The sequence below is a fragment of the Leguminivora glycinivorella genome, chromosome Z (genome assembly GCF_023078275.1).
Source record: "Leguminivora glycinivorella isolate SPB_JAAS2020 chromosome Z, LegGlyc_1.1, whole genome shotgun sequence".
In the NCBI taxonomy this organism is placed as follows: domain Eukaryota; kingdom Metazoa; phylum Arthropoda; class Insecta; order Lepidoptera; family Tortricidae; genus Leguminivora; species Leguminivora glycinivorella.
In genome coordinates this window covers 37,128,965-37,151,837 of record NC_062998.1, presented here as the reverse complement: position 1 = coordinate 37,151,837, position 22,873 = coordinate 37,128,965, and the positions used below count along the sequence as shown (strand labels likewise).

The 22,873-nt window shown below is 37.1% G+C and overlaps 1 protein-coding gene across 2 annotated transcripts; it reads right to left on the bottom strand.

Moving 5' to 3' along the window:
- Window positions 1-2,052: 2,052 nt before the first annotated feature.
- LOC125240417 (USP6 N-terminal-like protein) lies at window positions 2,053-22,852 on the bottom strand. 2 transcript variants are annotated; one of them, XM_048148294.1, is made up of 6 exons: window positions 22,196-22,852; window positions 18,844-19,672; window positions 18,524-18,759; window positions 18,228-18,289; window positions 6,879-7,062; window positions 2,053-2,756 (listed from the first exon to the last, which is right to left on the bottom strand). In XM_048148294.1, the coding sequence occupies exons 1-6, from the start codon at window positions 22,336-22,338 to the stop codon at window positions 2,378-2,380; spliced, it is 1,833 nt and encodes a 610-aa protein (XP_048004251.1). In that variant the 5' UTR covers window positions 22,339-22,852; the 3' UTR covers window positions 2,053-2,377. The 2 variants fall into 2 exon arrangements, with proteins under 2 accessions (XP_048004251.1, XP_048004250.1); XM_048148293.1 differs by having other exon boundaries at window positions 6,870-7,062; window positions 22,196-22,843.
- Window positions 22,853-22,873: the final 21 nt, after the last annotated feature.

Here is a 22,873-nt window from a genome sequence, read left to right as displayed (position 1 = left end):
TGTTAATATTTCAGATAATTTAATTTTATTATTAATTAAATTTTTTTGACAACGTGAATGACCTAGAATTACCTAGCCTTTTCCATTCTACGTCCATCTTTTATGAAGAGCCAATGCCAAGTGATTGGTTCACCAATGTGTAAATAGCGACTCTTATCTTGGCCAAGGGGCTGCTCCAAGGGTTTGGTCCAACCGTTGGCCCCATGTGTACAGCGGCCATAACACATGATTTTCTCAGTTACTAATCGCATTTACAAATATTGAATACATTATACAATTTCACTTTTAACGTTTTATATTAGATTTAGATAAAGAGAGACTTTAAATGTTAATAAACAGATGGGTCAGCTCCAAGCAGTATTATTATTCTTGGAAGGATTTATAAATCTGCATTACGTATGTACTTTTTAAGATAAAGGTGGAAACCCATTACACCATATCATGCTATGACCGTGCTATGAACGTGTCAGGCACGGAATGTAACGCGACACGGATGGCTATGCCCACTACAACGTGTCCACATCATTTCATATCCGGGCATAACGAGTTAAGTGACCGTAGTGTCCGCGTATCATCCCCGTAGCATAGACGAGTATAGTGACCGTAGTGTCCGCGTATCATCCCCGTAGCATAGGCGAGTATAGTGACTGAAAGAAGTATGACAACGCGTGTATAACGTGCTTCAAACGGTCACCATACGCGGTTATACCCCGTTTGACCGCCTGCACGCACCATTCTATCACCGTTGCGTGCCATTCACGGAGCGTTTCGAGACCGGCAAAATATCCTCGCCGACAATATTTGACGGTCCGTGCATGGCACGCTACGGGTATGATCGGTGATGGAACGGGCTAGTATGCATAGCCTCATACTTTGTAATACAAAGAATATTTTTTTGTCTGACACGTTCATAGCACGATCATAGCATGATATGGTGTAATGGGTTTCCACCTTTAGGCTTAAACCACTTGATTCGCTTCGTAGAATAAATTTTATATTTAGTGTACTGTAGTTATGTAAGCACTATACTTTACCACAATCTAGTTATTCGCACAATTTACTTACAAATAAAGCAATATTTAAGTATGTCTAACAACGTGTGACTTAATTTTAACTGTACTTACTACTTCTTAAGTATATTAACACATTGGTATTTACAAAAATAAAAAAATACGCGATTGAGAAATTGACTGAGTGTCTTAAACTTGCTATCAGTTCAGATGAGCATCATCACGTGAAAACGAACAATAATTATATTAATTTGAGTAGTTGTCACTTATTGAGTTTACAGTATTTTTCATTTGTAAAGCTGGATATGAGAAATGTAAATGAATAAATACATTTTGAAATGACTTAATTCAACTTAAGACCACCATTACTAACTCGTCCAAAGCTATTACTGAAATATATGTAAGTATAAGTAAATACCTAACTTTAAAAAAATCTGTCTTACTCCTGATTTAAAAACAATCGCATGAACAAAATGACAATAACGCGTCATACTTTGTAGTCAGCCGGCAGCTGTGAGGTCTCGTGGAGAGAGATCTACTGCATTGAAACTTTCATTCAATTTGTAACAGACTCAGATAATATAGAAAGAAAGAGACTATTATCAGAATATTGATTAACAGTTAATATCACTTGGTTTCACAGTGCAGTGAAAACAAGTGATACTATTGTCCCAGATTTGTAAGTTCACATTTTTGACACATTTGTTTTATGTTGCGATGTGGCTAAGATGTATCGTTTGCCAAATCTAACGATTTATTTCGAATTGGTTGAATCGATTAGGCCCTATGTACAAGGAGGTACTTAAACAAATATACGATTTCTATCAAATTAGTGAAATGTCCTTTGAATCGAAATGACAGACACAGCACTAGCACAGCACTAGTTTAAAAATAAAAATGAATGATAAATGACATAATAAGTAAATCTTGGGTAATAAATTAATATCGTAAAATACTCACTAACGAAGATCCGCAAAAATTTAACATGTGTTAGATTATGTTTAAAGTAAGCGAAATATTGTTTTTATGTACTTGATTTTATTAAATATTATTACAGGATTTTATTTAAAATTTCATTAGGTTGCACGAGTTTACGTTTTGTGGACGCTGTCATGTGTCAAAAAGAGGTTCTTATAAATCTGGGACAATAAGCTGTTAATTGTATACCTACCATACCTGATTTCAGTTTAAGATGAAATGCTTATTACTTTCATAAACATTTGAATTCAACGAAATTACACACAAAGAATATAATACTTTTCAAAGATCAGACCCAAGGATCGAAAGAGATTCTAAATTTATTGCGTTGATTGTTCGTCCCTCCAGAAAACGTAAGTTCAGATCAACAATACTTAAATACTAGTGGCTTACTTCAAATCGTACAAGTCAGAATGCGTATCTATGTACCGTTGTGTTATAATCCTTCCGGAGTCGACGACTGGCGTCAATAGCTCTTCGGACGGCACTTGAATCCTGATTCTATTATCGGATGGCATATTACTGGCTCCGTTGCTCGCATAGAAGCCGAGTGAAAGCGGTTTGTGGTGTTCCTCGGAGTATGGTTTGTAGTTGGAGGGCGAGATCGGGTGGAGGCGGGAAGGGCTGGCCGCGAGCGGGTTGTAGGTGACGTGAATACGCACGACGTCGTCGGAGAGCGGCGAGGTGGAGGGCGGGTGCGGCGTGGCGCGCGGCGTCGAGTGCGCCGTCGACGGCGCCCGCTGGATGCTTAAGCCGCAAATACCTGACCTGGAAAATAACGACACCATTATTTAATTTATGGATACGTAGTAAACAGATACCGCAAGCGCAGGATACTTTATAGTGGACCATATTGTATACGAAATCTAAGGGTGTTTTCATATAAATAATTCTTATTGGTCCCGACGTCATGTATGGCGGCCGTCACGTGCGTAGTGATTAGTTCAGGAGTCTCCACTTTTTTGCTTAAGGGCCATATTTCTCCTCAGAAAAAATCGCAGGAGCCTGGTCAGATTTTCTTACATTTCACCGTGGTTGGTGTCACGGATTGCACCGCTCGGTGGGGCGGGGCTTGGAGATGGAGACCCCTGAAAATCGGGCAAGTACACGTAACTTAGTACCATACAGAAAAAGGTACGCTGACCTAGATGGCGTTACACTTTTGTGGGACGCTCGGCTAGGTGGCGCCAGGGCCGGATTAAGGGTAGAGCGAGTGGAGCGGCCGCTCTAGGCGCCGAATGGCAAAGGGCGCACAAATAGCCCAGAATGGCGAGAGGAGCCGGAAATTAATTTTATTCAGCTATTAGATTTGTGATTGTGATTCAGATTATCTGAAAAGTAGCACCATGTACAGCATTCATAAGGTGAAAGATGTTTCTAGCTCTAGACGAACCACATTGTTGCGAGGCCGAACTACAAACTCAAAGTTACGGCGCTATCCAAACGCTTAGTGTTTATCCACAATCCAAAGCGGAGTTCCTCTTAAAGTCAAAGACGCAAAACGTCTCAGAGAGGCGCAATTTTGTACGAGTCAAAGGAGCGTAAGCGTGATGATGAACGAACTTCTAAGCACTATGAAACTGTAGGGCACGTAATGGCAAATAACCGATACCCATCCAGACGCTGACGAAAGAGTTGTGTGCGTGTGTGTGGCCTAATTAACACTTAGTGTTATAAAAATGAAACTGATGACGAAATAAAAGGCCTAGAAGTCGAGCATCCTGTGAAATCTAAATACCCCAAAATATGCAAAATATGCTCGAAATGGGCAACTGTTGATACTGTATTTCCTGTATATCATACCATCTTACGTACACAGTTAACAATGAATAAATTTTACTTTACTTTATGCCAAATTTCTGCAATTAGAGTCTACTTCTTTTCTCTCCCATGCCTTGCCTTGGCCCTGAACTGAAGCTCAAATCCGACTGTTCTTGGTCTGCCAGAGCTTGGTCTTTGACCTCTTTTGCTTCATGACAGTCATTTGTTCTTGTTCTAGTGAACTCCTCAATGAATACGCCGCGCAGGAAAGTTTTAACCTCGCATACGTTTTGCCTATGAAAGACAAGGGCTTATATAGATCCCCCCTCCTCCTCCCCCATAAATAATAGGAAAAATTTTCGCGCTCGCTACGCTCGCGTTGACTCTTTCTATCTGCTACGAATACATGTCATATATTTTAGTTAAATACTTAACCAAATGGTTGAGAGGTGTCAGACGGACACAGCGAATCTATAAGGATGGCATTTTGGCTTCGGACCCCAAAACATTTTAAACAAGAGGGCGCCAAAACTGTATCTCGCTCTACCCTGATCGAGTGCGCGGGCCGGCGCTGGGTGGCGCTAATATTAATATTTGACATTTTATTTAACACATATCAAGCTAAGAATATGGGCCAAATTGTCAAAACTGACGTTCAAAAGTTTTAAGCCTGTGTCAAGAGATGGCAGTCTATGCACTGTGATTACACATTTTACTTCGACAATGTCAATAACTCTCTATAATACTCGATCCTCTTCGATATAAAAAACAACAGATTCATAAGACTAAATTTTGGAGAGAAATGTGAGAGGATGCGTAACGGATCTTGGGCACAGATTATTAATAAGTTAATACTAATGTCTTGGGTGCTAGGTGGATTTTAGCTTTACTGTGAAATCACCATCATATAAGTAAGTACAACCGTAACTAACCATCGGTAGACTTTATGCCCTTGTAATAATTATTACAAATGTACAGCTAACGGTGTTGCATATGGTACAGTCGAGTTCATAAATATGTGTACATTTTTTCACCTTATTGCAATGAGTTAAGGTGAAGAAATGTTCACATATTTATGAACTCGACTGTACCTATATGTACATAGAAAACATCCAATCATGACTCAGGAACAAATATCTGTGTTGCTATTTAAACGGCTCGTGCTAATTTTATTGATAACTGAGCCAGTGATCATCATCATCATCATTGCTTTATCCCAGTGCTTGCCATGGCCCATGGGAGACGGGATCCGTTTTGACCGAACACTCGAGTTAGTTGTATATTCTAAAATTGTATTGGTTTGAAAAGTAGAATCTTAAGCGTTGCGAGGGGCAGAGGTGTAGGGTTCTAACTACAAATATACAACAATATAAATATACAGATAATATCTACACAAAGTCAGTGTATATATACAGAGTAATAAGTAAGGCACGAGGTTTAAACAAACTTTACCTCCAAGTAAAACACACTCTTTCACCACAACAACACAAGGCAAATAGGCACTAAACTGTACCTATAATATCAAATAGGCTTGTATAGAACACTAATAGTACAAAAGATACGATTCCCTGCACTGTACTAGACCGAACTACTCCCAAATGATTCTGCTCTCTAGTACATTTAGTACACTCACACACGCGCAACAGAATGGGAGCGAAAGGAGCGAAGAGCCGAAGAGTAACTGTGACAGCAAAGCGATCCGTGTGATCCGACCGCAACCGAACTAAAACCAGCTGACTCGGACCGAGAGCGCGCGAAAACGGCGGATCAGCTCTCGGCTAGTACGAGCGAGCGTTACTGTACGCCATATGCACAATTTGTCTCGCTCTCTCGGTGTACTACTGTACTAAATGTCCTAAAAGAACGAACTAGTACACTTCGGAGATCGTACTAGTTGGGAGCGATCTTCTCAGTGAACGAGCAGGCACAACTCTATTATCAAATCCATTACCACTCGCAATTCACTTTTAGTAGATTTTTAACTTTCTCGTACAATGCTTTGAGCAATCAAGTGAGCTTTTATCAGTTGACGCAGTGAAATATAGTTACTTGTTTTACAAGAAGGCAAAGATTCCAATAATATGCTATGATTTAGCTAAGTGGTTCGAAAAAAGGGTTGTAATTGTAACCCTTATATGCATAATATTACCCTTTATTTTACTTCTGAAATGTCTAAAGTACAAAAAATAAACATTGCATTTGAGACTGAGTTGATACGTCACAGTCTTTAGATAATTGGCATTGATATGTCATTCAGTTGTAGCCATTTGGCTATAGTATGCATTAAAGGGTTAAGGACGAAGGACAAGGTACGAAGGATAAACACATTTAAACACAAAGAGAACGTAATTCTTCACCACACCAACACGAAGAAAAAACTAGCTGTAAAATATCAAACTAAATCAAATCCATTAATTATTTAACATTTATGACCCAAAACCATTAGTAAATTACTTGCACGACATGTGAATAACATGCAACTTTCTTATCCGCTTATGAAGATATCATTTACCAGTTGATGTGGTGAAAAATAGTTTTCCCCTCACTAGCTCGGAAACACGTGTTTTGTCCTTTAATACCAGCGGGTAAAAACGCATTTTATCCACTAGTGGGTAAAGTAATTTGACCTTGAATAAAGTCAAATTAACTGCTTTAAAATTGATAAAAGTAGGTGAATCTAGTAATAAAGTTGATTTACCACCTGTGGAACTACTGGAAGCAGTGATAAACGCATTTTTGCGTTGTAGTTTTCTCGCTATAGCGAGGGGAAAAGTTTTGTGTTACACTCGGGTGCAAATGTATTTTACTTCTCGTGTGTTAAAATACAACTTTGCCCCCTTGTATAACAAATAACTATAACATGCCATCGTGAATTGTCGGCTATTCTACCATACACCTACACTAGCAACTAGCGCACCTTACATGGAGTGTCACGGTTTTGCATTTATTAATTTGTGTAGTACTTAATTGATTGTTACTTGCTTGGATTTATATTCTAGTACTTTACTGCGCATGCCTTGACAAAAGGCTTTTGTTATTATTGTAAAATGATTTATTCGAACATGGCACCGTCACCGTGACAACCTCGTTCGGTGTGGTACATCTACAAAGACATCTCACCCATCTGACCCAGTGCCGTCGTCGCTGGCGTTGCTGTGCGTGTCAAGCGAGTTGTCGGGCGCGTGCGAGCGGCCGCTCGAGAACACGCTCAGGTCCGCCGTGCTGGTGACGGAGGTGTCTGCCAGCGAGCGCCGCGAGCCCAGCGCCGACACCGAGTCGTCGCAGCGCGCGCCGCCCGCCACGCCGCTGTGCTCTGCCACACAATACCCACATTATCTACAACACTACACTCACACTCTTCATACAATCTATTACTTTACAAATCACCACGTTAACTCTACCGAACCGCTAACAAACGTAATTAGCAGTTTATCAATCCCGTATTATAGAATATGGGCAGTTTTGGCAGCAACTTAGTTTAATAATATCTAAATTCGACTAAAAACATAAAAAAGAGTATTTGGAAAGATGCACCCCGTTTTAGATTAAACACAATACGGTAGCCAAAATTTTTATTACGGGATTTCTTGAGGAACTTCGCCGATACAAATCCCCGTTTTATTTTTAAACGGTACATACAATAAGGGCCATCCACATATTACGTCACTCCAGAATAATTTATTATTAAATTTTGAAAAAAAAACCGACATAGTGGACCGATTTTCATGAAACATGGCTAAGAACACTCGCGACTAACTCAGCTTTCAAACAAAAAAACTATGTACATATATCTAAATCGGTTCATTCGTTCGGAAGCTACGCTGCCACAGACAGACACACACCCCGACAGACATACAGACAGACACGACAAACTTAAAACACCCCTTTTTGCGTCGGGAGTTAAAAATGTAATAGATAACTTTTACTTACAATTGAAATAGTTTTTATCCATACAAATCGGCCCGTAACGTAATGCAAACACACTCGCGTTATACGCTCGTTGACAGTTGTCATTGATTGCCATCGCAACTAAGTTTACAGTACATTGCTGCTGGGATTTTTTCCAAAAAATCATTATGGGGTGAAAATTAAGAGTAACTAAAAAACACCTCTTAATTAATGATAACAATATTGAATTATATGCCTGGTTTCATTTATCGCCCTTATTACGTTTACGCGCTGTATTTTAGTTATCCGTTCCTTTTAATTAAATATTATATTTTAGTTAAAAATTAAATATTATATTTTAGTTAAAACGCAGTGGACGCCAATTCGATTGAGAGTTAACATGTTTTATTGCAAAGTTTTAAAATCGATGTATGTAGGTAACAAATTACATGCAAAATGAAAATGTAAATAAAAACTTACCTCATGTTGGTTACAAACACACACATTCTCAAGCAAACCAAACTGTGCCGATGCACATGCATTACGTCATGAGTGAATTGAAAATCTCTGCTCATACTTCGGACGTCACTAATTACGGAAAACACATTAGATAGCATTATAAAAAAAATTTATTGTATACATTATTTACAATAACATTACAAATTTTTATGTTTGTACTTTCTAGTCTTCCGTTTTTTTTTTATAAATAGGTAACTGGGTGATTTGGCAGGAAAAGAGTTGCTGGTGCATAATACGGGGGAGGGCGGGGCGAGGTGGATGTCGACGGAGGCCAGGGAGGTGTGGAGGGGGACGGCCGCCGAGCGCTCTGCGGGACAAAAGCACTTCCATTCAATCCTACACCGTCACCGCTACTGGACCACTACGTTTCATACTGACATTCGACATTACACTCAAAGGTCATTCATATTGTGGACGTAGCATACATTACAAACGTTATTATAATAAAACGTTTTGCTTAGATGCACTTGGCTTGCAGAAAGCACATTTAATATTTACGTAGTTTACGTTTGAAGTAAAATAAGGTACGTAAATAACAATAAGCATCAACTTAAGTGTGGGCTTACTACAATTGATGTGATATCTAATAAAGTTCATAATATCACGTACCACTCAATTTCTAGTTACTGTAAGGTGTTATTTTATATATTATTTATATGTATTCCTCAGATCACCACCGGCGGCAAAACTAAAAATAAAACGAAACATGAAATTTACTCTAAATGTGTTTAATCGAGTATTGATTAATGGTCCTATGTGGCCAAAACTCGAGGAACAAAAAAATATTCATACAATTTATATACATTTCAAGTACAATGTAATTATTATATTTATGGTTGACTATTTTGATTCGCTTCATCGCTCGAAGCCGATGATTTTCATCTCGTACTAAAGTTACTTAAAAATAAATTAAATACAAAATATTATTGCTAGGTTTAAATGCGTATTAAGACTGGATGACAGGGGTGGGTTTATGTAACACGACAAGTGGACAGTGACGCATTCAGTGTGAGCAGAGATTCGACACCACAAACAGAACAAACGATCTATCATTAGATACTACTAACATTTGTTTGCAAGTATGTAGAAACAAAATATTATTTATAGTGCTAAGGAAATAATGAAGTACGAGCGTGGTAAATAGTTTATGCGAAAATAGCGTTATGAAGTTAGCACAAACAATGCAAAATGGAAGATGTGAGGAGTGCGGGCAAGCGCGGCTGTTAGCTGTTTAACTCATGATCATATAAGTAACACAAGTTACGTTCTCCTCATATCTTAGAACAGCGAGTTAAATGAGGACTGAAAGCGTTAATAACAACATAAACCCACCGCCGTACCACCAAAATATTACTCGTACTTTGCTAGTGCACACATCTTAACGCAACATTCGTACATGATACTGAATGTGTTAATTACTAATATTTGTATTTTGTACACATGTTTGCAAACGAATTCGTCGTACCAGAACATGCAAAACACGATTATGATCCCAAGTGAAAAATAGAAAACCTGTAATTTATTTAAAAAAAACAGCCAAATCATATATCAAATAATATTCGTACAAAATATCTACTCATCAGAAGAAAATAAGGCCCACTTAGTATTTTGAACTATACGTGAAAAGTAAAAGTGAAATCAGGGTACCTATTTCGGTGCCTCCTTTTGCTTAATGTTCTGGCTTCTAGAAAATTATTTTCGGATAGTTTTATTTTTGGATATTATTCATTGAATTTTGGTAAGTTCTAAAGATTTCCAGTATTCATTTTAAAATTATGTGTGCAACTGGGCACCGTAATTTTGGTGGCAGGAGAATGTAGCATATTCCCAACCTGCCTTAAAATTTAACCTTATTTTTTACAATCGTTTTAACAGTTAACCTTTTACCGCATAACAGTTGTTAGTAGAGTAGAATTGATAACGGCTAAATATGGAACAATATGCGGTAGTATAGGGTGAATAGTTTTCCATGTTCCAATCAGGATTAAATTCGTTATCCCGTGGCCCTTATTTTCTTTTTAGTAGTACATATATTATGTAGTAGTAGTATCAAGTGTGTAATAGAATATCACTCAGAATAAGCGGCCTAAAAAGGCAATAGTTTCCACGTCAACGTAGTACTTAGCAATCGGATCATAAATAAGTATTTTTAATAAATAACTGTATTTTATGTCTACTACTACTGAAACAGGGCTCGTTTCCATAGTCAGTTTAGCACATAAGTAATACTGAAAGTTCTTAGAAGGGCTTAAATACGAGGCTTGCACTGAAAGATTCGGGAATCGCTTATATAATCATACAATTATGATTCAAATTTAACCTTTTTATAACCATGGAAGTCTTGTCAGATGAACACAACTGGCAGTTAAAAAAAAACTATACACTTTTTTTTTAATTTGCTGTCAAAGTGCAGTAACCGATGATAAAATAGAGCTAACGCGAGAAAATTTAAGAGCGATGATATTTTACGATTTTAAAAGAGGTTTATCACAAAAACAAAGCTTAGAGCGGATGACTTCTGCGTTTGGGGAGGAAGTTACATCAAAGAAGACTATTTATCGCTGGTTTTCAGAATTTCAACGCGGTCGTGTGAATCTTAGTGATGATGTGCGTGAAGGTCGGCCAAAATCAGCTGTTACTCAAGAAAACGTCGACGCAGTGCGAAACCTGATTAAAAATGATCGACATGTCACATATCGTGAAATTCAGTCATGTTTAGGGATTGGAATGAGTCAAATTCAAACAATATTGCAAACAGAATTAGGCGTAAGAAAACTATTTTCCCGTTGGATCCCGCACTTACTTTCCGACGAACAAAAGGCGGCTAGGGTCATTTGGTGTCAAAAAAATCTAGAAAGGTTCAATAATGGAACTTCAAACGCAGTATTTAACATCGTATCGGGTGATGAAACGTGGGTATATGCTTAGGAACCTGAAAATAAAAACCAATCACGAGTTTGGGTGTTTGAAAACGAGCTTAAGCCAACCAAGGTTGTTCGCTCTCGAAGCACGGCGAAAAAGATGGTTGCTACTTTTGTGTCAAAGTCTGGTCATATTGCGACTATTGCACTTGAGGATCGCAGGACGGTTAATGCAGATTGGTATTATAAAACGGTTTGTTTGCCTGAAATCATTAGCATACTTCGAACAGAAAACTGTAACCGTCGCATCATCCTACATCATGACAATGCCAGCCCTCACACTGCTCGTCAAAAAAAAAGTTTTTAAAGGAGAATAACATTGAATTAATGGAACATCCGCCATACAGCCCTGACCTAAGTCCCAATGATTTCTATACTTTCCCAAAAATTAAAGAAAAGTCAAGAGGTCAACGATTCCAGTCGCCGGAAGAAGCAGTCGAAGCCTTCAAAAACGCCATTTCGGAGACTACTACTTTGGAATGGCATAACTGTTTTAATAATTGGTTTGAACGTATGAAAAAATGCGAGAATATGTCAGGAGAATACTTTGAAAAACAGTAAAAGTACTTTTAAGTCGATATATTTGTCTATTTTTTGTATTCCCGAATTTATTAGTGCAACCCTCGTAGCGACCATATTACGACGGGAAAACGACCCATTCGGCCGGCCGTAGCTTGAGAAATTATAGTGTTAGAGAGACTTTCAAGCGCCTGGTAAAAGTTACGGCCAGTCAGGAAATTACTATTATCAATTCCTAACAGTATAATTTTCAAACACATATATAAAAATCAGCCACGAGAATTCCAGGAAAGCTAGTTTAAAAAAAAAAAACGGATAATTAACCGGGCAACTAAAATATTAAACGGGAAGTTATGTCGGGCATACAATAATATAATTTGGCTGTGTTTTAATATTGTGGCGACAAAAAAAAAATATGAGCCTCAAATACTAAGCACCATTATTATTGAAAAAACGGCAGCAAATTTCAAGCGACAAAAATATTGCCGAGGAACATTAAACAATACTTTGGCGACTAAAATAATAATTGGCACCTAGTATTGTAAAGCGTAAGATTTTTAATATTTGTAGGCATATAGATGTTAGCACCTAAATAATTATACTTAGCTCATCGTTTAAAGTAGTATTTAAATGGCGGAGGCAACTAAAAAAAATTATTGGGAAGTAGGTTTTTTTAAACACATATAAAATCTGTTTTTTTATCATGCAGAAACGTCTGCGAGCGATATTACATATTGCGCAGTTGGTAAGCGCGATGGCCCCGGCAAGGCCAAAGGTCGCAGGTTCGAGTCCTGCCGGAGGTGTGAATTTTTCCATTTTTCCTTTAATTTAAAAATACATATAAAATCGTTTCTTTATGGAAACGTTGGTCTCATCGGAAGATCAGCGCTGGAAGTCACCAGCAACACGCTGAGGTGAGGCCATTTCGTGGCACTTCATTCCTTTCTGTCGTGTTGTTAATATGTGTAAGTTGTCTTGCCTGTGTTCACGAATGAATGTTTATTCTATTCAAACATCGTATTTGAGACCCGTAAACCACGGGTAGTATTTAAATATTTCACATCCTATTTTCGAGCGAGTTGCAAGCGAGGGAACGCGTACCAAATCATTTTATAATAAGTACACAGCAAAAAGAAGTGTATAAGCTTCTAATGGGTCGGTAACGCACATGTGACACCCCTTGAGTTGCAGTCCCCATAGGTTACGTTGACCGTTTTCCATCAGGTGGATCGTATGCTTGTTTGCCAACGACGTGGTATTCAAAAAAATTACCATGACAATCGTATAGTATAATATTACAAGAGCAGAATTATTTTCTGCTAGCAGAAAAGTGGGTTAGGGTTAGGTTATTTTTTTGTAGAATATAAGTCCTACCAAATTTGCTATGTCATATTCACAGGTACTTTGTATGAACAAAACAACGATAGCAAAAACCGGCCAAGAGCGTGTCGGGCCACGCTCAGTGTAGGGTTCCGTAGTTTTCCGTATTTTTCTCAAAAACTACTGAACCTATCAAGTTCAAAATAATTTTCCTAGAAATTCTTTATAAAGTTCTACATTTGTGATTTTTTTCATATTTTTTAAACATATGGTTCAAAAGTTAGAGGGGGGGGACGCACTTTTTTTTAGGGTTCCGTAGCCAAAATGGCAAAAACGGAACCCTTATAGTTTCGTCATGTCCGTCTGTCCGTCTGTCCGTCTGTCCGTCTGTCCGTCTGTCACAGCCGATTTACTCGGAAACTATAAGTACTACAGTGATGAAATTTGATGGGAATATGTGTTGTATGAACCGCTACAAAATTATGACACTAAATAGTAAAAAAAAGAATTGGGGGTGGGGCCCCCATACATGTAACTGAGGGATGAAAATTTTTTTTCGATGTACATACCCGTGTGGGGTATCAATGGAAAGGTCTTTTAAAATGATATAAAGTTTTCTAAAAAACATTTTTCTTAAAGTGAACGGTTTTTGAGATATCAGCTCTCAAAGTCGTAAAAAGTATGTCCCCCCCCCCTCTATTTTTATAACTACGGGGTATAAAATTCTAAAAAAAATAGAGGTGATGCATGCTAATTAACTCTTTCAACGATTTTTGGTTTGATCAAAGTATCTCTTATAGTTTTTGAGATAGGTTGATTTAACTGTAATTTTGGTTAAATATTTGCTGCTACGGAACCCTTTGTGCGCGAGCCCGACTCGCACTTGGCCGGTTTTTTTTTCCTTTAGGAGCGATTATTTCCGATAATATTAATAATATCAAAAAACGATCTTACGAAACCCTTATTCATTTTTAAATACCTATCCAACGATATATCGCACGTTGGGGTCAGAATGAAAAAAAAAATCAGCCCCCACTTTATATGTAGGGGGGGTACCCTAATAAAATATTTTTTTCCATTTTTTATTTTTGCACTTTGTTGGCGTGATTAATATACATATTGGTACCAAATTTCAGCTTTCTAGTGCTAACGGTTACTGAGATTATCCGCGGACGGACGGACGGACGGACGGACGGACGGACGGACAGACAGACATGGCGAAACTATAAGGGTTCCTAGTTGACTACGGAACCCTAAAAAGGAAATGAAATACAGTCCCAGAGGCACCGTTAGGTACGACGACGAGCGAAGCGAGGAGGAGTGTTATGTATCTTGCATCCCCAACACACATGACTCGCTATCAAAACAGAAATAGGAAGAAAATGGACAACTTTTTACCGCCTAAATATTATGCAATCAAAATTCTACGGAAGTACTCTTAATCTAGAAGATTATTTTGCTCTTTAACATTATGCCAGCATAAGATTCGATATTATAAAATCTGCGGAACGATTTATGCCAAAGCATATTATGATTAAGGTTTTCCTGCCAAAAAAAATAATCTTTCAGAGTGATGTTAAGACTGCGTAAGGCCAGCCTTAGATTCGATAGAGTAAACTTCATGAAAAGTTAAATTAATTGTATAGACGAAGTTGCCTGCACCCCCAAACACCTAATTTCTTACCCGTAAGTATAATATTTTGTCGACCGTTATATTTTATAAGAATCCTTTTTTTTATTAAATTGACAGCTCAGGTGATGAGTGCCGATGTATAAATTTTAAATGTAGTTTTTATATTAATTTGCTATATAAATATTTTAAAAGAACTGTATATTTTATATTAATAGACAGCCGTTTTTCTATTAAACTGTATCTCTTAAATTGTTTCCAATATAATAATTCAGTTGCCAAATAAATAGTTGGTACTCGCGTCTGAATAAACCGTAGCCGTAATGACATTAAAATGCTACCTCATATTTAAATATTTTGAGTCCCCATTTTAGTCGCCAAACTATTATTTTTGATACCCATTTCTATGGTTATTCAGTCGCCCGGTTAAATACGTGCCGAAAAAAACCTTGTAGCAAAAATGGCCGTCGAGCCGAACTAGCTGATAGGCAGATATTAAACGTCGATACTAACTCTAAATATATTATCCCAAAGTTTCATCCTTATTAATAAAATTAGGAAGGTCTGGCGGCTCTGGGCTCTTGCTCTCCTCCTCCTCCAACTAATCCCAAGATTTGGCGTAGGCACTAGTTTTACAAAAGCGACTGTCATCTGGGCTCTTGCTCTATTAGCAATAATTAATCATTTAAGTATTATGGCATCAAATCAGATGAAGTTTAGGTAGGTATTTTGAGTTTATAGTATTTTGAGAAAATATCAAGCATAACAGCTATTTAAAATACAGACACTTTCACATCATTACGTCTTGAATACTAAGTTTGGTGGATGGGTGATATGAAGGCTCAATGAAATTAAAGCAATTGGAATATCTCCTGATTATTATTAAAATCTTCCCGACTCATTAGGAAGTCAGAAATTGGAATCTTGAAAATAAATCTTGTGTAATGATGAGCTGGCGAATGACGTGGAAACTATTTACCAAGACACACCAAATCAGTACAGTGCTAATTTAAACTAGCTGCGATTATATGAATGTGATGTTGGCCGTTTATTTTAAATTTCTCCATTCGGAGCTTGCAAAAAAACCTACTTCGATAACACATGCAGTAGGTCTGTATACCCTTGATCCCTGAGCGTTTGATGAAATTAAGTTAATTGAGAAAAGGTTATTTTATGCCGGCTATGCGGTCGCACTTCGTACCTGCAAATGTATCTGAATGCTTAAACACGATACTAATCGCTTACGCTCCATAGAGAACGAAACGCCATTGTCTCTATCACACTAATATGAAAAATAAGGAAAGACTAGGGTGTCGTTCGCTACGGAGCGAACGATTAGCGCGCATTCTGTTATTCTCTTTACCAAATATATCTTTGTAACCTACGAGTATCCTTGTCTCGTAAAAAATGGTGTATTACTTTCATATTTAGCAAGTAATACTATCTACACTATAACGTTTATTAGTTAAAGTCTACTTTAAATTAATAATTGATATCCAGTGTATGTACACAGCGGCGTGAAATAGTAGAATGTAACTATTTTCCATACAAAATTGTTGCGTTCCATACAAATCCGTTAAAATATGACAGGTACCAAGGACGCGGCGCTTTGACAAAATATCTACAATTTTACGTCGACAATGTACAGATATTGCTTGAAAATATCACCTGTTGACACGACACTATATTTATTTTACGTGTATTCGTAATGTAAATTTTTGCAGCAGAACTCATAGGTCACGGGTATAATAGGGATTCAAGTTCATTTTACATGATTTAGTAAGTAACATTTAAGTGTCTTAAGATCAATTATTAAATAATCTATAAATTAAATCAAATTACATTTAAAGGTGGTTTTTCATATGACTTTTATAATCAATGATTAGTGTTATACCTACATGGCTACATTACACAGCTCTATATATTTCAATTTAATTTCCAACTTTTTGTCTTTTCTAGTAAGTATTCAAAAAAATTTCCTCCCGGCTTAGTATAAATAACATTGATAACTTTACAAACATGCAAATAACATACCTAAAGATTTCACTCTCAAAAGCTTAGTTGTTTGTAAAATCATAGAGCACCGTAAATAACAAGTACTACAAGTAACAAGTACAGTACAGCTATATAATGTATTAACTACAATCATACCGGTAATACTATCCAAATAGTTATTTTTTTGTGTAAAATGGAAATAAATTCGAGACAATATTGTGACCTTTTTCACGTATTTCCAGATACTTCCAGCGTATTTAATATTCTAATAAATAAACTGTATTATAAAATAGTGTGGTACTGTCATTACCACAAAATATTACGTGTATAGTTGTATACATTCATTTATCTAAGTAGCACTAACTAATAACATTAACAACTGAGCTGCGTATTTACTATAGCGTAGCGATGCCATTTTGAGATTATAACTCCGCATTCGCATACTTAAAGAATCTGTAAATTTATTTATTTTTTCGCTATTTAGTTTTTTATCAATAAACACAAATTAATTTGCACTCGACAGGTTTAAATAGGCTCATCTTTGCAGCAACTCGTCTAATAAATAATACATTAGAAATACCTAAAAGAAAGCGCAATAAAAAATGGAAGGACTACAAGTACATTATGTCATTGTGTTCTGCGACGAATGAATTGCAGTCACAAATGAAACAAACGAATCGGACACAAACCTCAAATAAACATCTAGTAGGTTTCACAGATGCAAGCATGCAGTGCACTTTAGTCTCTATGATCTAAGTATGAATTGAATACCAAAGTTAAAACGAATGATTGTTGGTAGTGTCTGTATGCCATTTGATCTTCAAAACTAAAATAAAACTATGCTACTAACTTTCAGTTGATGGCAAGTATTTACTAATGATGTCCCATCCTTATTTCGATGCATTGCCGATTATTGCCCGAGTCTGACTGAGATGACAGAATCTTGTTAAAATGACACTCCATTTTCGTCACAGCACATTAGATTAGCACTAAAAATTGTAAGTGTCCGGAGAAAATTATGATCAGGGTCAATTTGTGTCGGTAAAGACTCGAGTCCCAGGAATCCATGACTTTGCGTCTTGACATGGTTTATAACATGCTAGTCTAGTACTACAAGTGGAGTCACGGTGTTTACGAAGAATTCGAATGATTTTAAGAGCGTAATTCTGGAATTTGCCTAATTTAGAGTTATGACCAATTATATTAAACATATTTTTATTCTTACTCTTACTTACAAAAAAGCGATGTTCCCGCCGTGGGCTAATTTAAATATTCTTATTGATGGATATCAAGAAGTGATAAGTAACTTTATGGACAAATACATTAAATAAATTCTAAAACATAAACCAAAAGATATGGTTGGCGAAATTTATCTTTAACCCCATAGGTACTCATTTTATTTTTTGCCCAAGTAATGCGGGCTATCTCGTGATCACCGTGTATGAAATTAGAGATCTTAAGTGTGACATTTAGATTCCGAAGTGTCAGAAATGAACGGCGTATGTCCAATTCTTTGAATTAATATGCGGTAGACTCGAATTCTTACCGACTCGGTGAAATCGAGGGCAGGTCATCGAAAGCAGGATAAGATCATATACGCATCACAGTGTTACAGATGCGTAAAGTGGTCGGAGCCCAAGCTCTCCATGGAGGAAGTGCCGGAGGAGTAAGAGTTCTCCAAATTACCTGACACGGTATCGCTTTGCGACACGCGGAGGTCCTGCAGCTCCAGTGCGGCTTTCTCGCGTCTGCAATCACATATAATTCACTCGTCAAATCTTTCGCAATTTTTTTCTTGATACGACGCAGGTAAATTTAGAAATCTCAACTATACACGTTCAAGTCCCGTTTTATTTGTACCCCATCGTATAAATGCAAGGCTTGAGAGTAAGTCATGGATCATATTAAGATAGGAATAAAGTTTTAACTTGTAGTTGAATGGTAGCAGTAGTGAGAGGTAGTTGTAGTAATGAAATGGATACCTTAATATCACAGTGGCTCTGGCTTGTTTCTCGGTGTCAGAGAAGGTGTCGGCGCGCTGGCCGATCTTGGACTTGTCGTCGGGCTCCACGAACACGCCGAGCGGCCGCTGCGGCAGCTCGCTGGGCGGCGGCGGGCCCGGGTAGTCCAGCTTGGCTCGCCGGAGCTCTTCCATGGAACGTTCCAGATTTACTATCACAATATCATCCTCAAAACCAAAGTCTTTATGTAGTTTCACCTGCAAATAACAATATTTAGTTACCACTTAGCTAGTTAACTAAACTAAAGAGGTATTTATTTAAATCAAAATGTAAATACACACCTGAATATAATTAACAATAAGATCCATATCATTCAATTTCATTATAGCTTTTTTATGAAGCTTGAGTATCGTATACGCCATGGCAGTGACCACTCTCTCACCGTCGAGAAGATATATATCCCACACTCGCAAACACAAACTGAAGGGCACACGCTCCACGAAACATACAAAGAACCATTTGAGTGAATATAGTATTGCATCTAACCCATACTTATCAAAATGTTGTTTTAACTTGGGCATAAACTTTGTGAGTATCTTATCATGATGGCCTAAAAATCTCGTCAACTTGGGAAATCCTTCGATATACAATCCGTGCATGTTGTACCTGGAGTCGGAGAGGAGGATGGCGAGGGCCCAGAAGGCGTCCTCCTCGTCCATGTACATGAGCAGCACGCCGGCCAGCCCCGACATGCCCTGGCAGTAGCCCACCTCCGAGTTGTACATGCTATACGCACACAGTACGTTGAACAGCGAACATTGCTTCTCTGAATACCTCTCCCTGTAGAATTGGTGCTCTCGAAATTGACGATTTACATCAGAGTCTATCTGTCTCACTTCTGTAGACCACTGTTTAGCTAACTTCAACATTTCCTGATATTTACCGAGTTTCTCTGCTTTTATTCTATTGATGTCAAGTAATTTGCACCATATTCGTGGTCTTAATGAGAGTGGCAGACCTTTGTATGTACGTTTGTGTAGTTTATCTTTGGTAGCAGGCGAGTCCCAGTTTTTCAACATTTTTACCCATTTCTTTTCTCTTTCGACTTCGATGTTGACTTTTTGCGGCGCCGTTTTTTGAGGCAACCGCTCGTCGTGGATAAATCCATACCTGAAAAATAATTGTTTATTCCGTTCGTAATTAAGGACAATGTAAGTGAAATAATCATTGTATGCGAAAGTATCATGAATAATAACGAATTTTACGACGACTGAACAGGCAGGATAGGCAGTGAAATACGTGTTAGTCACTATCTCGCGCAAAATGCGTCACCACTAATTGACGGCCAGTTCATATCCATCCACAATCCACATATTTGACCTAATTCATAATTTTTCCATATCACTGTAACTACATTACCTATAACATGGTTATAAAATTAGTAATTTACATTATTAATACTGTACTAGTAGCATATATTTAACTTGGTCAATTCCTTTCTGTTGAAGCTAAAAGAAAAAAAAGCAAAAAGCCTCAACTAGACCATAGTTAGTATACTGAACTCACTATTTTATACTGAATCATCCTTATAGTATATATTCGCTTTGCTATGACCAAATATGTATAACTGTCTAGTAACATTCGCTAAAGCAAAAATAATGTAACAGAATGTACAACAAGAGTGTCAGAGTCACTAGCTGATGAGCTAGGGAGGCAGTTCATGTTCATTCTAACTAAAGGAAAGGGTCTTTTATTTAGCTATAAATTATAGTGTCTATTGGAGGTAGGGCTGGGGGAAGGGGGGCGACAGCGTACAGTTTGGCATAAATCATAATGATCTAAATCAGAATTTTGTAAACTTTTTCTGATATCACTTAAAACCATTAATGTAAATTCCAAATTCACTATCAAATGAGAAATGAGGCATGTATTTTATTTTTAGCATTACCATGTGACAGAATTATAAAAAAAAATATTCAAGATTTCAAAATGCTTTTTTTGTTGATACAATTTTTATTTCATACTTCTTATGTTCTTAGTCAACTGGCTCTGCGAGCAGTTCCAAAAAGCAGACCAGTAATAGGTGCAGACCATTGCCTTGTGGTTTTATTTGATACAGACATAACTTATACCAGAAGTAACCACATTGTGCTACACAGCTGACATTTGACAAGTTTTAAAACAATTGATGATACCGTGAAGACATTTTACATTCTCTAGTCATGTTCTTACATGTTAATGTATTTATTCTCATAAACATTTTCTAAGATAAACACACACACAAAAATTGGAACAACAATTCTTATAAAAAAGTTTCTAAACTGGGCTATGCAACTCCCGAGGGAAACTTGAGTGAGTAAATGATATTGGTTTGGCTGCCTGTATTGATGGAGAAATTAATAAACACAACTCTCTAGTTGATATTTTAATACAGATATTGTTTTAAATAAGTGGCAGCTTCCAGTTGTCTATGGAATATTAATCAAGAGTATATGGGTTTATAAAGGGGAGTAATCTCCTCTAACACTTTCGCTACAGCAATTAGTTAATGTAACCTTTACAACTATTTGTTTTATCTTATATCTTAACATCAACTCTCTACTCGAGACTATCTAATTTACAGGCTCGTACATACAGCATCACTATGCAAAGATGGACTGAGTAGGCTATATAGACAAGAAGCTTCAATCTGCCTCCCATTATCCATTCACTTTGGGTTTTAAATATACAAAATTATTTGAATTGCCTATCAAACTCTGAACCCTGTGAAAACAAATTTACATACAAGTTTTGAAATTCCATTGAAATTTAAGTCAATTAATCCATACCTCCATGAACCCATCCATAATCTTATGTTAGCAAAGCAAAAAGACAGGTTTGGGAGACTAAATAAGAGATAAAATATAAATATATTATAGGACATTCTTACAGATTGACTGAGGCCCACGGTAAGCTCAAGAGGGGAGAGATAAAAAATAATCTAATTCAAAGGTCACAAAATAGCAGATTGCAGTCCATATCTCTCAACCAATAAACTCAAATAGAGACCTCTGATATTCAGATTGCTGTAAGGAGATACTTGTTGAGGTCAACTTTACTATGTCTACCATTTACTGTAATATATATCAAGCATATTGTTAATCTTGTATTTTCACAGTGCCAAAAGCTCTTTTTTTCTGTTTCATGCTTGATAACTACTGATTTTCTGTTAACAAACCAATATTCATTTGAATAGAAGGTACCCACTAATAATACCAAGTCATCATCCTCCTTGCGTTATCCCGGCATTTGCCACGGCTCATGGGAGCCTGGGGTCCGCTTTAATATTAATAATACCAAGTATAAAGTCAATAAAAGAATAAAGTCACCAAAGAAACAGAAAATGATTGTGATAAAATAGAAAAGATGAATAATCATTTATACATGTTCTAATCTACACAACAGTGGTTTATATTAACATCTAAGGTCTAGTATCAATATTTAAGAGTAGAGGTAAACTATATTACTGGAAAAAGTATTAAACAGTTACTACCACTGTAGCAGATGAAGTGCTTGCATTTGTTGAAATAAGTTTCAGAATGTTTCTTACTATCATATAAATATTTCAGTTCAAAAAATATTTCAATTTTACCTTAATAGGTTTAGGTACCAATAAATTATTGCCTTCTCTTCAAATGACTCTGCTACACTCACCTGTCAGTTTTATGATAGGTCTCATATTCCGGGTCCTCCCAAGGGTCTATCTGTCCGGTGAGATTCTCCCGACCCCTTTCGTACCGTTGAAAGATACGCTCCCGCTCCTCGGCAGCTCGAGCCAACAATGATTCCTTATTCATAACACGGCCTGACTGTGCCACATACCGAAACACCTATTCTACCGCCAATATTGCTATCTGACCTATAACTATTCACATTTAAACCAGAATATAAATCAACCATCACCCATTCCGCCTCCTTAACATCACGACTAGCAACTTTTTCCTATTCGACACGATACTACATTATGTGACGTATGTCATATTTTCTTCCTTTACAAAAAGGTCTGCGCATTACAATTAAAATTTAGCGATTCCGTTTACGTTCAAAATAATGTTAGTTGCACATTTCACAGAAACTTATCTAACGAAACACAATTTGTTCGCATTGACGCCCTTTTTTTAATTATGTTGGAACTGGTGGTTGGGCTGGTTGGTTGGCAATAAAAGAAGTTTTTTTTTAATGTTTAACTAAAACAGTGATTGCAGTGCGGAGTGTAAGAATAATTTTATTGCACAATATTAATTTAATGTATTCTATTGCCCTGTGAGTAGAATGAATAATGACGAAAATGGATTATGGTTAACATTATGAGCTTTTGTAACCCTACTCCCT